Genomic DNA, 15,961 nt, shown 5'->3' on the forward strand with positions numbered 1-15,961 from the left:
CTGGGCTGCAGGTCAGTAGGTGTTTGCATTACATTTAGAAGCTAGTGGTTGTTGGAAGGATCCTTTGGGAAACAAATGTATTTATTGATATTTATGCATCTACCGCCTTATTTTTCGATGTATTTAAAAAATTCGTACTACATAATCCTTATCTTTGCATAATATTAAAGTAATTATTAGCATAAAAGACAATTTTATAATTATATTATCTGTCCTTGCATAACAATATGTATGTATATATACATATATATATTATAGGCTTCAAAAATTATATAGTTTTGGTAGCTTTAACCACCCGCGCTATATGACAAATTACATCTTTCATAGTTTTTGCATAAATTACCACACTAATTAGGTTATTACTGTATATACTTATATTTATTACCTTAATGTATATTATAAATTGTATATAATATTTATATATACCATCATTTCCAAAGCGTCACGTATACTTTGGTAACTTCTTCAATAATGGCGTATTAGGGAATATTTCGCAACCTACGTAATTATTACATTTGAATTTTTTTTATATTTAGCTTTCTACAAAGAACATTGTCTTTATGTAGGATTAACTTTGTTACAATTTAAAAAATATATATATTTCGATAGTATGATTGATGAAGTATTAATATCTTTTAAGTAAAATAGATTGGGGAGAGTCGGGTAGCCTCGGCCACATAAATAAAACTCATGATATCTTGAAAATCAACCGAAATAAACATTTATTTTTAAACTTTAACTTAAACTAAACATATATCTTATAATATTAATTAAGTTAGAAACTGATAGTTTTATTATATTAGCTTAAATCAAGTCTCAAAAGCAGTCTTCAATATTTGTTAAAATAATTTTTGGAGGGTAGCCCCGGACATAGAATTACTGATGACCAAATCGTTCTTTAGCCTTGCATACGTCACAATAGTAGTAAGCCAGCGACGGATCAATATCCACACACGCTTCGTGCGCCCAGTCTTTGCATCTATGACACTGGATCCAATCTTCCTCGAACGTTTCTCCACAAATGATGCATTCTGTATCGTGGTCTCTTTCTAGCTGAGTCAAACTTTGAATATTCTTCTTTGTTTTCATTTTATTAGTTGCCGCCTTTCTTTTATTCGTTGTAGTTTTATTGGTTGCAGCCTTGGTTGTGTTGGTCGCAGCCTTTTTCTCTACCAACGCATTTTTGAAGGGCGAAGATGTCAGAATCTCACTTTTTTGTGTTTTTCGTGAACGCGCTGCAAGACGCCTCTTGGATGCATCGGGAAGAGGGGACAACTGCTTAAGCAATTCATTTACAGTAGCAGGTGCAGTTGATTCTGTAATTTCTGACGTTGATGCGGGCATAAATGATGGCTGCGTATTGCCACTGGCTGATGGGTGTGATATAAGACTGGTAGATGGTTGCTGGTTACTACTAGTGGATGGCTGCTGGGTGCAACTAGTGGATGGCTGCTGGGTGCAACTAGTGGATGGCTGCTGGGTGCAGCTTGTGGATGGCTGCTGGGTACCACTAGAGGATGACTGTTGATTGCAGCATCTGGATTTCTGCTGATTGCAACTAGTTGATAACTGTGATCCCACGACTGTCTCTTCAGAAAAAGCTGGTTCCTGTTCAATATTGGTCATCAATGATGGCAAAAAATCCAAATCACTGAAAATTTCCCTATTGAATGGATAAATCCCTGTGCATTTGAACCCATTCTGTGCTATTTCTAGTCTCGCTGCCTTAACGAAAGCTGAATTGACTAAAGCAGCGATGTCATAATCAGTGATCCTAGCCCCTGGATTTTGTCTCATCCACATTGCGCTTGCTGAACCAAATGCAGACTTAAACGGCTTGAAAAATACCCTGTCCAGAGGTTGCACCTTGTGTGTTGTGTGTGGTGGAGTGCTAATCATATGGATGTGATTAGCTCGAGCAAATTCTATCACTGCCAACTCTTTATGGCTTCCATGTCCATCGAGAATCAGAAGGACAGGGTTCTCCTTCGAAGGCTGTACGTGCTGTTTGAAATGCTGGAGCCACATCAAAAATATCTCACCATTCATCCAACCACTTTCGTGTGGAATAGCAATGCTATCTGGTGGAGCTCCAATCATCAAACGACCATTTTTATCCATCCTTTTCCTCGGGAAAATAAAAAGTGGAGGTATAAAATGGCCGCACACGCTCATAGCAAACATCAATGTAATGTTTCGTCCTCTTTCACCAGAAGTCAACTTGCCAACTTGCTTTTTTCCCTTAGTAGAAATAACTTTCTCATTCTTGTGTACAGTGGAGACCCCCGTTTCATCAGCATTGTATATTCTGGAGGCAGGGAATTTGTATTTATCTTGTAGTTGGTGGAGCTGATCATAAAACCGATAGACTTGTGGTTTATTAAACCCAACGGCTCTTGCAATGCTGGTTGACTCTGGACTTCTGAGAGCAATATCTGGGTATTTCTTTATGAAGCTATAATAAAAATCTTTGCCGGCCATTTTCTTTTCTTTATTGAACCTATGAGGTATTTTTAAACGTTCTGCAAATTGAAATGCCAATTTCAAAAACTCTACTTTGGTCAGCGGCATCAGGCGATTATCGAGGTCTTTGACATGGTTATATAATTGCAGTGATTGATTTTCTGAGAAGGTACATATGTTCATATCTCCCTAGTGTTGGCTTGAACTGTGCTTCTTGTCCACTACCGACAGCTTTTATCCGATCCTGAAGGGTGCTTCTCGGCACATCATATCTCTCAGCTGCTTCTCTCTCACCGATATCTTTTTTTCCAGTACACATCTTATAGCCTGTTTCATTTTATTTTCGTCCCAATTTCCTCTAGGCGTAATCCTTCCTTTGAATTTTGGCATTATCTGCAAAAGACACAAGATTTTATACACTTGTCTCAACATTGTAATAAAAAAAGACTGTAACATAGAGATGCATAGACAAACAGACATGGTGAAACTACCACGTTTCTTAATTTCACTATGCAATCCAAGAAACTAAACATTTCGTCATAAAAGAAATGTCCGGGGGTACCCGACAAAAAAGTGTCCGATTGTACCCGACCGCCTCGATCCTATGTTTTTATTCATATAGGAAATATCAATAAAAACAACGTCAAGTATTTACCTAATTTGTTAACTATAATGACTAACTTACAGAATTAGTAATATACTATGGTGAAGTACTTACATTGTATAACCAATAACCGCACTCAAAAAGTAAACGGCGCACACAAAAGTATAGGTACTGTTAAACAAACGAATGTCACGTGTTGTTCGCACATCGTGATTCGCACATCGCAATATACGGCTAAATGGTGCTGCGGTCGTGTGGATGTGACACTTGTGCATGTATGTGTGCGAACTTTCCTGTAACTAGCACTGACCGAGGGTACCCGCCGGCCGGGGCTACCCGACTCTCCCCTAATTGTGCTTTATGATCGAATGAGAATTACTTGGCTGAATCGTAAACGTTTGACCAGTTGTAGGTTAAGCCAAACATCATCAAACGAATTGATCAACTCGAGTTATAGTGAAAAACAATCTAATTATCGGGAATTATTAGCTTTTGATGTCTTACATACAAAGGTGAAACATGTACGGAATAAAATTATTGGTATTAGTAAAAACTCATCCCTACCGTTTAGTACAAAATGCACGATTAAACTGGCCCCCTTGACTTTAATGCTTTGACAATCACTTTAATAGTATAAAAGTAATATCCGCGATAGGGAGGAACGGATTGTGAGTAATGGGGTCTGATAGCCCAATTACTTGCAATATACCCTATCAAGTCCACCACCACGTGGTTCTCTCTTTAAACCGTCGTGATTAATGCTTGTGCAATTCGTCATGATGGGCTATTTTGATGATGTGATTATGTCAGTCAGGATAAGATATTTTTTATTTGTAAATATATTTTTTAAAGTTTCGTTATAATACATGTTATCGGTAACACATAGACATTGCTTTTGAAGTAGTTTTGTGAGTTATCATGATTATATTAATATATACTATAAATATATACAACACTATTTTATATATCATCAATAGTTTTTGCAGCGTACGCAAAATAATGACTTATATAGGTAATATTTTAATGCCGGTTAAATTGTTCCAAATAGGATATGGACCACAAATTTATTTTTAAATATAGTATAGCCTATGTTACTTGGCGAAGATTTAGTTTTTTAATGGTCATTTCAGAATTTATAAAATCGGTTTAGTAGTTTTTGAGTAAAATCATAACAAACAAATCTTTTCACTTTATAATATCAGTTAGGGCTGTACGGGGCAGTGCCCCGGGACTCGCCAATCTCAGGGGCCCCTTGGACTGATGTACAAACTATAAATAAACTAGTGAAAATTTCTCTCACATTCGGAATATAAATCAGATTCCAGAAACGCGACATTCATAATGGCATCTTATTTGAAAAATATGGGGGAATTCCCAACAAGTCTCGAACAAATTTGTTTGAAACTTGCGGGAAACTCCCTTCTGTTCTTAGGCTGGTTTATTTTTTGCCCCCAGGCCTTTGGTTACCTAGCTACGCCACTGTATCCAAGTCACATATTTTAAAAAATGACAATATTTTTTATACTACTGTGCGTTTCTGTGTACAACAGCTACAAATCAATGAAACTCATAGGGTGTTTGGTCACTTTTGCTGTTTATATATTTAGGAAACAAGTATAAAGTATAAAAATGGTACTTCAACAAATAAATTACTTTTTTTTAATAATCTTTTAATTTAGAGTTTAAATTGCGATAGAAAATATTTAACTTTTATAAAAAAATAAACATGACAGAACATTTTAGTTCTATCTTTGTCACTTATGCATTGAAAATTATAATAAAATAAATCTTGACAAATACTATAATTTACAAGAATACATAACTCGCCACAATTGTCCGATATCATTCTCACATGTGTTATACCCTGCCCGTGATTACAAATATATTTATAGACGCAAGTTGCAATTTCAGCACTTCTCCGTTTTCCTTCTGTTTCGTCCCATGTAAAACAATCTACGTCTTGATTGTCAAATTTATAAAAAGTCAAATTGTAGACAGCTAATTTGCGAACATAAAAGAATGTGCCGGATGCAGCTTTAAGGGTTTGGAGGATTGCCTCTAAATCGAAATTGTAAGCCAAAATTGTCGAGCCATTCTTAGCTGCTGCTTTGTCAGCATCTCGACGCAGATAAGCGTCGTCGCGTCGCTTAAGGTGTTTTGAATGATTTCTTGTTCAGAAATTGTCAGGTCAGTCAGTCAAATTGTGAGCGACGCATTTTTTTGGCGAAATCTTTTTTTGGCACATAAAATCTTAATAATTATAATATGATCTGAATATTTTCCGGTAAGTCTCTATTCCTGCTGGGGTTGCGCCTTCGTCTTCACATTTCCTCTTGTATAATGAATACATTATTGTAATATTCAATCCGAAATAGTCAAGGTATTCATATTCTTTGTTCTTTCTGCAACTTTTGCAAGGATTCGTAAGTTTGCTATGGGCTAATTGACTCCTATGATATATACATTCTCCCAATGTAAACTTACGAATATGTCATTTCTGTAATTTTGCGTGAGCTAAAAGACACATTCGTTAAAGTTTTACCCAATGTAGATTCACGAATATGACAGATTCATAATTTTACCGTGGTAAGTTTTTGCTAGAGGTCATGAAATCTACTTCGCCTAAACAATGTTTCTAAATTTAGTAAGTTTACTTTGGATATATCACAAAAATATGGAGATTCGAGCTACTCGATTTCTTTAACCGTTAGAGGTAGAAATTTGAAAATAAGCCACAATAAGTACTATGGCGCAAAATGTAGGTTTTTAAAGAAATGTCAAATTTGAAAAAACTGCAGATTCGTAAATTTGCTATAGAGGTGACGATATGATCTATCTTCTTTTTCTTAGTTCATTCACACATGAAATATGATTAGGTTTCCTAGTTTTGCCATATTATGCAGATATTGTGTATCTGTCTACCAAGTTCAATTATTATATTTGTATGTAAAAATAACATTTAGACTTATTATTACGTCGAACAGTATTTGCATAAAAGATTCGATATATAATTTTAACACTTTCGAGATATTGATTCTGATATGTCTAGATAAGTAGTCTTAATGGCGTATGAGCGCTGATAACAGTTTTGTAAGAAAGACACCAGTAATTGATGATTTTGCATAATCTTATGCAGTAACGTAAGAGGCATCCACAGCGACACCCAGCTGTAATGCATAGAGCTGCGGAAGCTATGTGTGTCCGATTGTTTGCTACGAATTTAACTCTCGTCACTATGAATTTGCTACATGTAGCAAATGTGCTACTTGTAGGACATATCCTTAATTTTCCTGGCTGTACCACTGTGACTCAAGATGTTGAGGTAATGATTGTAGTCTTGAGTAGCGCAGTAAGAACATTCATGCTAGGTGGTGGCAGACTGCTGCTGAAGTATGACGGAGATAGTGCCAGGAATGTAATCGATTCATATGGCGGCCGCAAACCCATTTTGTTTTCCATTGTGAGGAAACCGTAACCTTTGTGACAATTTCTTAATTCCTTTTAAAATGTTAAACAATCATCAACAGATAATAATTGTTAATACTTTTACCGTGTATTAGAAGTTACTAATACTTCTCTTATTCAAAACGTTTCGGACTCAGATAGTTCTTGCCAGAGGAGGCAAGGCTTGCAAGGCTTGTTTGCAAGCGGAACTATCGTGACACCTTGTGGCAAAGCTTTGATCACCTGGCTTTCAGGTAAAGTCGGCAGCACCATAATGCTATTTCTCTCTGAAAATAATATAGTCTTAAAATGTTTCAAGATTAAGTATTAAATAATTTTTAGTAGACATGTTTCAAATTTACGTATTGTATTAATAACACAAAACAAATTACATATTAGCAAACATAAAATAATATCGAAACTTGTAAGAAGGAATTGTAAATAAACGGGAGTAATAAACATACAAGTAATCCTGTCACGTTAGTCACGATGCTTTTTTTAACGTGGGGAAATGCATCATGCAAATCCATATGCCTCGGGGGTGGAGTCCGTATTCTTCTCCAAGGGTCGTCTGGTAGTGGTAGGAGTTATACACTTCTACCAGCTAAAATCATTACGGAGTTCTTCGTCGTGCCATGTGCTGTATTCATTGGTTCTTTATTAATTAGCATTTTTTTATAATCCTGTCACGTTAGTCACGATGCTTTTTTTAACGTGGGGAAATGCGTCATGCAAATCCATATGCCTCGGAGGTGGAGTCCGTATTCTTCTCCAAGGGTCGTCTGGTAGTGGTAGGAGTTATACACTTCTACCAGCTAAAATCATTACGGAGTTCTTCGTCGTGCCATGTGCTGAAGTCATTGGTTCTTTATTAATTAGCATTTTTTTTTTTGTAATCCTGTCACGTTAGTCACGATGCTTTTTTTAACGTAGGGAAATGTATCATGCAAATCCATATGCCTCGGGGGTGGAGTCCATATTCTTCTTTAAGGGTCGTCTGGTAGTGGTAGGAGTTATACACTTCTACCAGCTAAAATCATTACGTAGTTCTTCGTCGTGCCATGTGCTGAAGTCATTAGTTCCTGTTGCTTATTGTTATTAGAGCTTTATTGTTACGGAGTAGGACCCCGACATGACCATCAACCCGATCCTTTCGCATATCGGTGGAATATACGTAAATATCTCCGGATGGTATAACTTTATATGCGTTTTCTAATTGACCTTACAATTGATTGTTTGTAATTGAATTACAAAGGTTACCTTCTTATCTCTTGTAGTCACTCTATAATTCCACATATGCTGACCCAAATTATTTTTTCTTGGTAATGATTTTGGGTATACTGGACATGGTAAGTTTCTCTTTTGTATGTATGACTGCTCGCCAGACTCCTTTTAGTTTAAAATAACTTCGCACAAACGTACGTCTTTTTCTTAGTGCCGTGTACTTGGTTTAGGTGAGTTTGCATCAAATTTCACGTGATGAACCTCTCCCCGCACATGTCATACAAGTGTGATCGCCGGGAATAGCACGCAGAATTGAATCACTGTACCTTTTTTTAACGTGGGGAAATGCATCATGCACAGCTATACGCTCTCGGGAAAGAGTACGGATGTTGTCAAACTCCTACCGGCTAAAACCGCTATGATATTCTTCATCGTACCATGTGCTGAAATCATTAGTTCCCGTTTGAACGCTACAGCAACTCCACCCACCTCCACTCAGATCTGGGGTAGGCGTCTCATGTTTAGCGCTTACTCACTCTTCAAGGGAAAGCGCGCAAAGACACACCCGCGACTTTCGAAGGCTTTGTTGTTACAGGGTAGGATCGAGCCCGCGCCTGTCAATCTGGCCCTTTGGCAATTAGCGACTAGTCACCCTAATCGTCGGGATGAGACGACCCTTGGCTCGTGTCCATCCCCTCGCTCCTACGGCTTTGTGAAGAGGTCGGCTTCTGCCGCTAACTCTATTTGTGTTGAATCCTATTCAACGCAGATGCGCTCCATAGGGTCGCGAACTCAACAGCTTGCCAGACCGAAGGAGTTGCAGCGGATTTCCCCCACTCTGACGTCTCCCACAACACACTGCGACAACCCTCTTCACGAGTCACGAGAATAGCAATCTCCTCAATCGATAAATTAAAATGAATTTATTTATTTTAAAAAATGCAACGGAAATTGGGGCACATTTTATTGTAGTAGTATCATACCACATGTTGTAAAATATACGTTCTTTAAATACCGGTCAGGATGAGCTAGTGGCAGCAGTGAATAACTATAGACTAGATGTGTTGGCAATAAACGAAACGTGGTTAAAGAATGATCAGACGGGGCTAGCGCCTGCGATCCCGGGTTACGTTTTTAAACACAAGGCTAGAAAAACGGGTTCGAGAGGTGGAGGTGTAGGTTTTTATTACAAAAAAGGACTGCGGATACGAGTACTGCCACATCCCACTTCTGATTTAGAGCAGATGTGGGTGGAATTGCACCTTCCGGGAACTGCTCGTTTAGCTATAGGAACAGCATATAGACCAGAGTCAGTTTCGGTAGATACTGCTATTGAAAATCTTAGTAGCTCGTTGGACACTTTTTCGAGTTATGATTCAATTTATATACTCACAGACTTCAATGTAAATATAAATAATAAGGGAGCCTCGTCTACATCTGCTTTGACAACCTTTCTATTTCAACGAAATCTTTACCAACTTGTTAATGAACCAACAAGGGTGACTGATAATACTTCGTCACAAATAGATCTTGTAATTACTGATACACCGGCCATCTGCTCCAGAATTTACGTCTATCACAATCCAAAGCTTAGCGATCATGCCATGGTGGTGGCAGAACTTAAAATGAATAAACCACAGCGAAGTCCGCAATATATATATAAGAGGATTCTTGGCAATATTGATATGAATAGTTTTAATAGTGATCTCATCAGCTTGGACTGGGAAAGTGTAAATAAGATGACAACCTTAGACGCAAGAGTTAACCGATTTAACGAACTAATTAACACTTTTTTTGATGTTCATGCTCCAATGCGAAAGATATGTATCAATAGCAATAAGCCACATCCATGGATTACCGATAACATTAAGATCATGATGAGACTACGCGACTCTGCTCTACGCAGGGCTCGGGCATCGGGAGAGGACAGTCATTTTGATTACTATAAAAGTCTTCGCAACTATACAAGTGGTGCCTTGGAGCGCGAAAAAAAGGCTTATTTCACATTTTACATTAATAATAATAAAAACAAACCCAAACAAATGTGGCATCATCTGAAACAAATATGTACTACAAATAATGTAGACCAGTCATTGATACCAGATCATCTTATGAACCCCGACGCTGTTAACAATTTTTTTCTTGATGTTCCCAATGATCCACAAAGTAACAGAGTGAATAACAAACCCATATCAAGGAAAATGGTGAGCAATGAATTTAATATCACATCGTGTGACGAAGAGAAAATAATTAAAATAATCAATGCAGTCAATACTAAAGCTTGCGGCCACGATGGAATAACTATAGAAATGCTGAGAATGACACTCAATGTTACCCTTCCTATTATTACAAAATTAATTAACGATTCAATCTCATCCAATTATTTTCCCCAAGAATGGTCAATTGCTAAAATTAAACCAATTCCAAAAGGATCAGAAGTTAATGATTTTAAAGATCTGCGGCCTATTAGTCTTCTCCCGATCCTGTCCAAAGTAATAGAAAGGGTGGTTTATGAGCAGCTCGCAGAGTATCTTGAAAGCGAAAATCTGCTACCAAAATTGCAATCGGGATTCAGAAGTAATCATGGGACGGCATCTGCCCTCTCCAAAGTCACTGATGACATACTAAAGTCATCTGATGATGGAAAGGCAAGTATGCTGGTTCTTTTAGACTTCTCACGTGCCTTCGATTGTATAAATCACGAACTTCTTTTGACGAAAATGTCATATAATGGCGTGTCGTCTGCGGCATGTAGATGGTTTGCTTCGTTTTTGGAGCATCGATGCCAATACGTGGAGATGCGGACAGATCAGGGTGTTATAACTAAATCTCAAATAAAAGCTGTTAATAGAGGAACGCCGCAGGGCTCCATACTGAGCCCTTTATTATTTTTAATATATACATCTGATCTTCCTGCTAACATTAGAAATTGCCAGCTACATCTTTACGCGGATGATACCCAACTTTACTACTCTTTCGAACCTGAAAATTTAAGACAGGCGGAAATAAATATAAATAATGATTTGAATTCGCTTCTCAAATGGTGTCACTGTAATGCTCTTGTACTAAACCCTACGAAGTCCAAGTTTTTGGTATTGGGTAATAAAATGCAGTGCAAGAAAACTAAACGCCAATGTCCTCAGATTCTTGTCAATAACCAGCCAATAGAAAGAGTTGAAACTGCAAAAAATCTTGGACTTTTATTTGATGAGGAATTACGCTTCATAGAACATGTAAATACAAAGATAAGATTAGCATTTTATAAACTTAAAACACTTTATCATGTGAGGAAATATTTGAGCATACCAGTTCGTGTAACTCTAGTGGAGTCTCTAGTATTGTCCCTTTTCAACTATTGCGACACAGTATATGGCCCTAGATTGCTAGAGCGAACTCGAGGATCTATTCAGCGAGTACAAAATGCCTGCATACGTTTTTGCTATAACATCACTAAACGAGAACATATTACACCATATTACAACAAAAATGATATATTGAATATGGCTTCACGAAGAGAGCTTCATTTCTCTTGTTTTGTTCAGAAGATTGTTCATAGTGGACGGCCAGAATATTTGTACGAGAAACTGGACTGGGTTAGAAATAGACATCATAGAGGACTTCGAGAGTGCAGATTAAATATATTAAAAATTCCACCACACAGATCTGCAAATTATAGAGGAGGTTTTAAATTTACAGCCGCAAAAATTTGGAACGACCTGCCTCCACCCTTACACCAACCTTTAACACCATTACATTTTAAAAACTTAATGAAGAAAAGGATTTTACTTATGCGGAAGCAACCCTCGGATCGTGGAGCTGGCTCTCGTCATCGAATGTAGTGCATCGAAAATTGTATATCACTATTAAGAATTTTTTTTTTTTTTTCTTGTCACTAATTTGGTACATTGGATTCTTGTTCTGTTATATTTTTTTTTTCATTTATTCATTGTTTTTATACTTGTTTATTTTAGTTTTTGTATTGTTTTCTTTTATTTTTTATGTAATATCTACATCAATATATATATTTGATAATGAAACGGTGCCCCGTGTAGGTGCAAACTGAAAATCAGCGCTGAACGAACATCAGTCCAGCAAAAGCTGAGTTTGTACCTATTGCCAGGCGCATACGATTAATGGACAATATATTGATTAATTAATTTATGTACATTATAATTTGTGAAGAATGGCAATAAATTTTATTATTATTATTATTATTATTAAAGTAACTATTTGAGAAATCCAAGTATTCTCTGGCGTACATCGGCAAATTTTGAAAATCTTATATCTTTGATCAGGAAGTTAGTTCTTTCCAGAGGGAAGCGGGACAACCGTGGGACTTTGTAGGAAAACTTTGATCGCCTAGTTTTCAGGTATAGTCGGCAGCACCATATGGTCATCTCCCATCTGAAAATAATATATGTAGCTTTAAAATGTTTCAAGATTATGAATTAAATAATTTTAGTAGACACGTTTTAAACTTATGTATAGTATTGAAAAACATATTATATATTAAATTATAATACAAATTATTATTTTATAATAAATTAAAAATAATGTGAAAACTAATTCAAAGGAATTGTTAATTAACGAGAGTAACGATCATACAAGCAATACTGTCTGGTCAATCACCATATTAATTTGATCGTCGCGATAATTTCTTTAAATAAGAAGCAAAAATTATAGATTGGAAACAAAGTAAAAATTATAATTATGTAAACATTATACAGAGTATTTTTTAAACAAATTTTGGAACCAGATTTTACTTCTACTATTTATATGGAGTCAGTAACTGCTTAGTTGTCAGTATTGCCATTTATTAATTTGAAGCCCATAATTGACCCCGTGTAAACCAGCACTAAAGCTAGAGTGAAATATATTCATATGTATCATTATCATCAATCAATTGTAGCAATCTCTTGATTGTATTTGTTTAGGATAAACTGTCCTATCCTAATTGAATAGAAATAGCTTGGAAAAAGTATTGGCAAAGTACAATAATAATAATGTAGAAAAAGCCAAAATTCGTCCTTTATGAGAGAAACCTGTGCCCAGTAACTAATAAATATCAGTATTTAAAAATAAAAACTAACCTTCCAATCAACGGGGTAGTAACCTATTAGTCAGTTCCAAAGAGTCCAACACACAATATTTCACTGAAAAAAAGAAAATTAAAACTAATTTAATATAAACAATATAATCTCACTAATACTTGATTAACTGTATTTTCTATGATTATATATAAATTAGAAATGTTCTATAATAAAAATTCAATACATAAATAAATCTATTTTAGTATTCTTAGTATTCTATATTATACAAGAAGTATAGATGATATATAAACTATTGTATATTAAGTACCTAAGAATTCTATTTATATATTTATATTGACAACTAAAATAGCATAGAAAGGGTAAAATTGTTATAAATAATAAAGTTTTCCACACTTCAACCCACAGCACAAATATTATCTTTAGACATTGCTGAGGACTAGCTTTGTCCTTCATAAAGTCACAGAGGGTCGTAATGAGTGATATATTAATAATCTAATGCTTAGTTATCACCATAATAGCCATACCCTATAAATAAGTGTAATAAAGTAATAATAAAAACTAACCTTCCAATCAACAGAATTGGTATACAACTTAACTTTATCAGTCAAGTTATAAAGACTCCGATACACACAATATTGCACTGAAATAAATAAAATTAAGACAATTCTAATATAAATAATACAATCTCTTATGTTCTGTTTAACATTATTTACTACGAAATATTGCTCTATTCATTCGACGTACAACGCTTAATCGTTTGCGTTCACAATAGATTGTTATAATTTTCCTATTAATATTTCTACCCTCACTATTTCATTGAGAGAAGCCTGTTTATAGTTTATAGCAGTTATTTATCAGTTTACGTTATTGCTATTATATGCATTACATTAATGTATTTATATTGACAATCAAAATAGCATAGCAAGGGTAAAATTGTTATAAACAATAAAGTTAAATCTGTGATACCCATAGTTCATGTATTATCATTAGTCACTGTTAATGACTAGCTCTGTCCTTCATAGAGAAAAGATTGGTTCATTATGAGTGAAATATTAAAAATTTAATGCTCAGTTGCCACGACTACAATGGCCATACCTTATAAATATAGTGAAAAATAAAGAAATATTTTAATCAAGATATGAAGTAAATATCTAATGTATTAACTGAAGTAGTTAATAGCAAGTTTTTTTACAATACTGGCAGGCATAGCTTCTGATTATGACTTCTTAAATTACAGGTTTAAAACTACAATATATTATGTTACAACATAATTTAGATTTACAACAGTTGATATCTCTAAATTTTACTGAAGCATTTTAACCTAATTGTCAGTTTTATCACTATATATTATTGTCACCACTATTTCTATTCTGTATTAACTCGACTTTGTTTTTTATTTACATCATCTACTTTATTCATAAAAACGTCAATACTTTTTATTCGCATCATCTACATTAAACATCTCATAAACTTATTTTAGATATTAAAGTGGATTTCTATTTCTTTTGCAGTAAATTCTCAATCTGAAAAATAGACAAAATAAGTTCGTAGGAGGCTATAGTCTTTAAGAACACGAGAGTAATAAAACAAACTCTAAGTTTCTTCCAGTAGTAGCATGATATAAGAAAAACAGTACAAGCTGTCAGCAGTAGCCCAGCTCCAACTATAGATCCAACTCATTCATATCCATGTTTATTTACGGGTGTACGGTCTATGTCTTCATTTAATGGATATGGAAAATTATCATACTCATACCGCGCCCGCGCCCGTCAACTTGGCCATTTGGTGATTGGTAGCTAGCGGCCCTAATCGCTGAAATATACCAGTCATTGGCTTATGAGCCATGAGATATCCATCACATCACTCCTACGGTTTTGTGAAGCGGCCGGCCTCTGCCGCAGCAGCTTTAACCGTGCCGTTATCCATCCAACGCGAACAAAATGCATCGCAGTGGTGACCTTAATAGCCTCCATCAAGGATCGCGGGCCCAGTAGGCCCCCAGACCGAAGGTGTTGCGGTGGCATTCCACCACTTCGATGTCCTCCGCAACACACTGCGACAACCCTCTTCACGAGGCACGAGAGTAGCGATCTCCTCGATCGATAAATTAAAATGAACTATTTAAATATATTCCATTGAAAACGTTTCGTTTTTAAATATTTATATGTAAATATATGCATTAATAAATGAACTTATTTACTTTAAAAAAGGCAACGGAATAAGGAATGGAATAATTTTGTATTATATTATCAGTTTCATTGTTGATACTGGCGCTTTCGATAATATTTTAATTTCACACTTTCAGATTTGTTATCACGTGATCAGGTAGTTAATTTTACTAAAAGTTGTTTACGCCGTTTCCGTCTTTGTTCTATATTACTTTTTTATCTTTTGAATCTATTATGTTTTTTTTTTTTTTTTTTTTTTTTTTTTACAACACAGGGGGCAAACGAGCATGCGGCTCACCTGATGGTAAGTGACTACCGCCGCCCATGATCACCCACAACACCAGCGGCATTGCAGGTATGCTGCCGGCCTTTTAAAAAGGAATATACTCTTTTCTTGAAGGTTATGTTGTCGTATCGGTTCGGAAATACTGCTGCTGGAAGTTGATTCCAAAGAATGGTTGTGCGTGGAAGAAAGTGCCTTGAAAAACGCACGGTGGAAGACCGCCACTCGTCCAGATGATTGGGATGAAACTTTAGTTTGTGGCGGGTTGTACGGTGGTGAAAATCAGCAGCAGGTATCAATCCGAACAATTCCTCAGAACACTCCCCATGATAAATTCGGTAGAAGATGCACAGAGACGCAACATCTCTGCGCAGTTTCAATGGGTCAAGTCGGACAGTAAGGCGTTGACTATCGATAATTCGAGCCGCCCGACTTTGAATGCGGTCTAACGGAAGGAGTTGGTACTGTGGCGCTCCTGCCCACAGGTGAGAACAGTATTCCATATGCGGCCTGACTTGGGCTTTATATAATTTCAGGCGGTGTTCTGGCATGAAATATCGTCTCACCCTATTGAGCACTCCTAACTTTTTGGAAGCTATCTTAGCCTTCTCCTCCAGATGACCGCAAAACTGGACGTCGCAAGATATATCAACGCCCAGAATTCCTAGACTTGACTTTTTATCAAGGGAAGTGCCCTGAAAGTGAGGAGATACGACAAACGGCG

General features: G+C 36.1%; 1 protein-coding gene across 1 annotated transcript; it reads right to left on the reverse strand.

Annotated features, from left to right (window-relative positions):
• Positions 1 to 876: 876 nt before the first annotated feature.
• LOC128201067 (uncharacterized) lies at positions 877 to 2,646 on the reverse strand. The gene has a single exon (XM_052896674.1). The coding sequence runs from the start codon at positions 2,644 to 2,646 to the stop codon at positions 877 to 879; it is 1,770 nt and encodes a 589-aa protein (XP_052752634.1).
• Positions 2,647 to 15,961: the final 13,315 nt, after the last annotated feature.

Source organism: Galleria mellonella, unplaced genomic scaffold, assembly GCF_026898425.1.
Source record: "Galleria mellonella isolate WM207_F2 unplaced genomic scaffold, CSIRO_AGI_GalMel_v1 utg33, whole genome shotgun sequence".
NCBI lineage: Eukaryota > Metazoa > Arthropoda > Insecta > Lepidoptera > Pyralidae > Galleria > Galleria mellonella.

Excerpts from the sequence above, each read along its gene's own strand:
- LOC128201067 (XM_052896674.1), bottom strand. The coding sequence starts at position 2,646 with ATGAACATATGTACCTTCTCAGAAAATCAATCACTGCAATTATATAAC.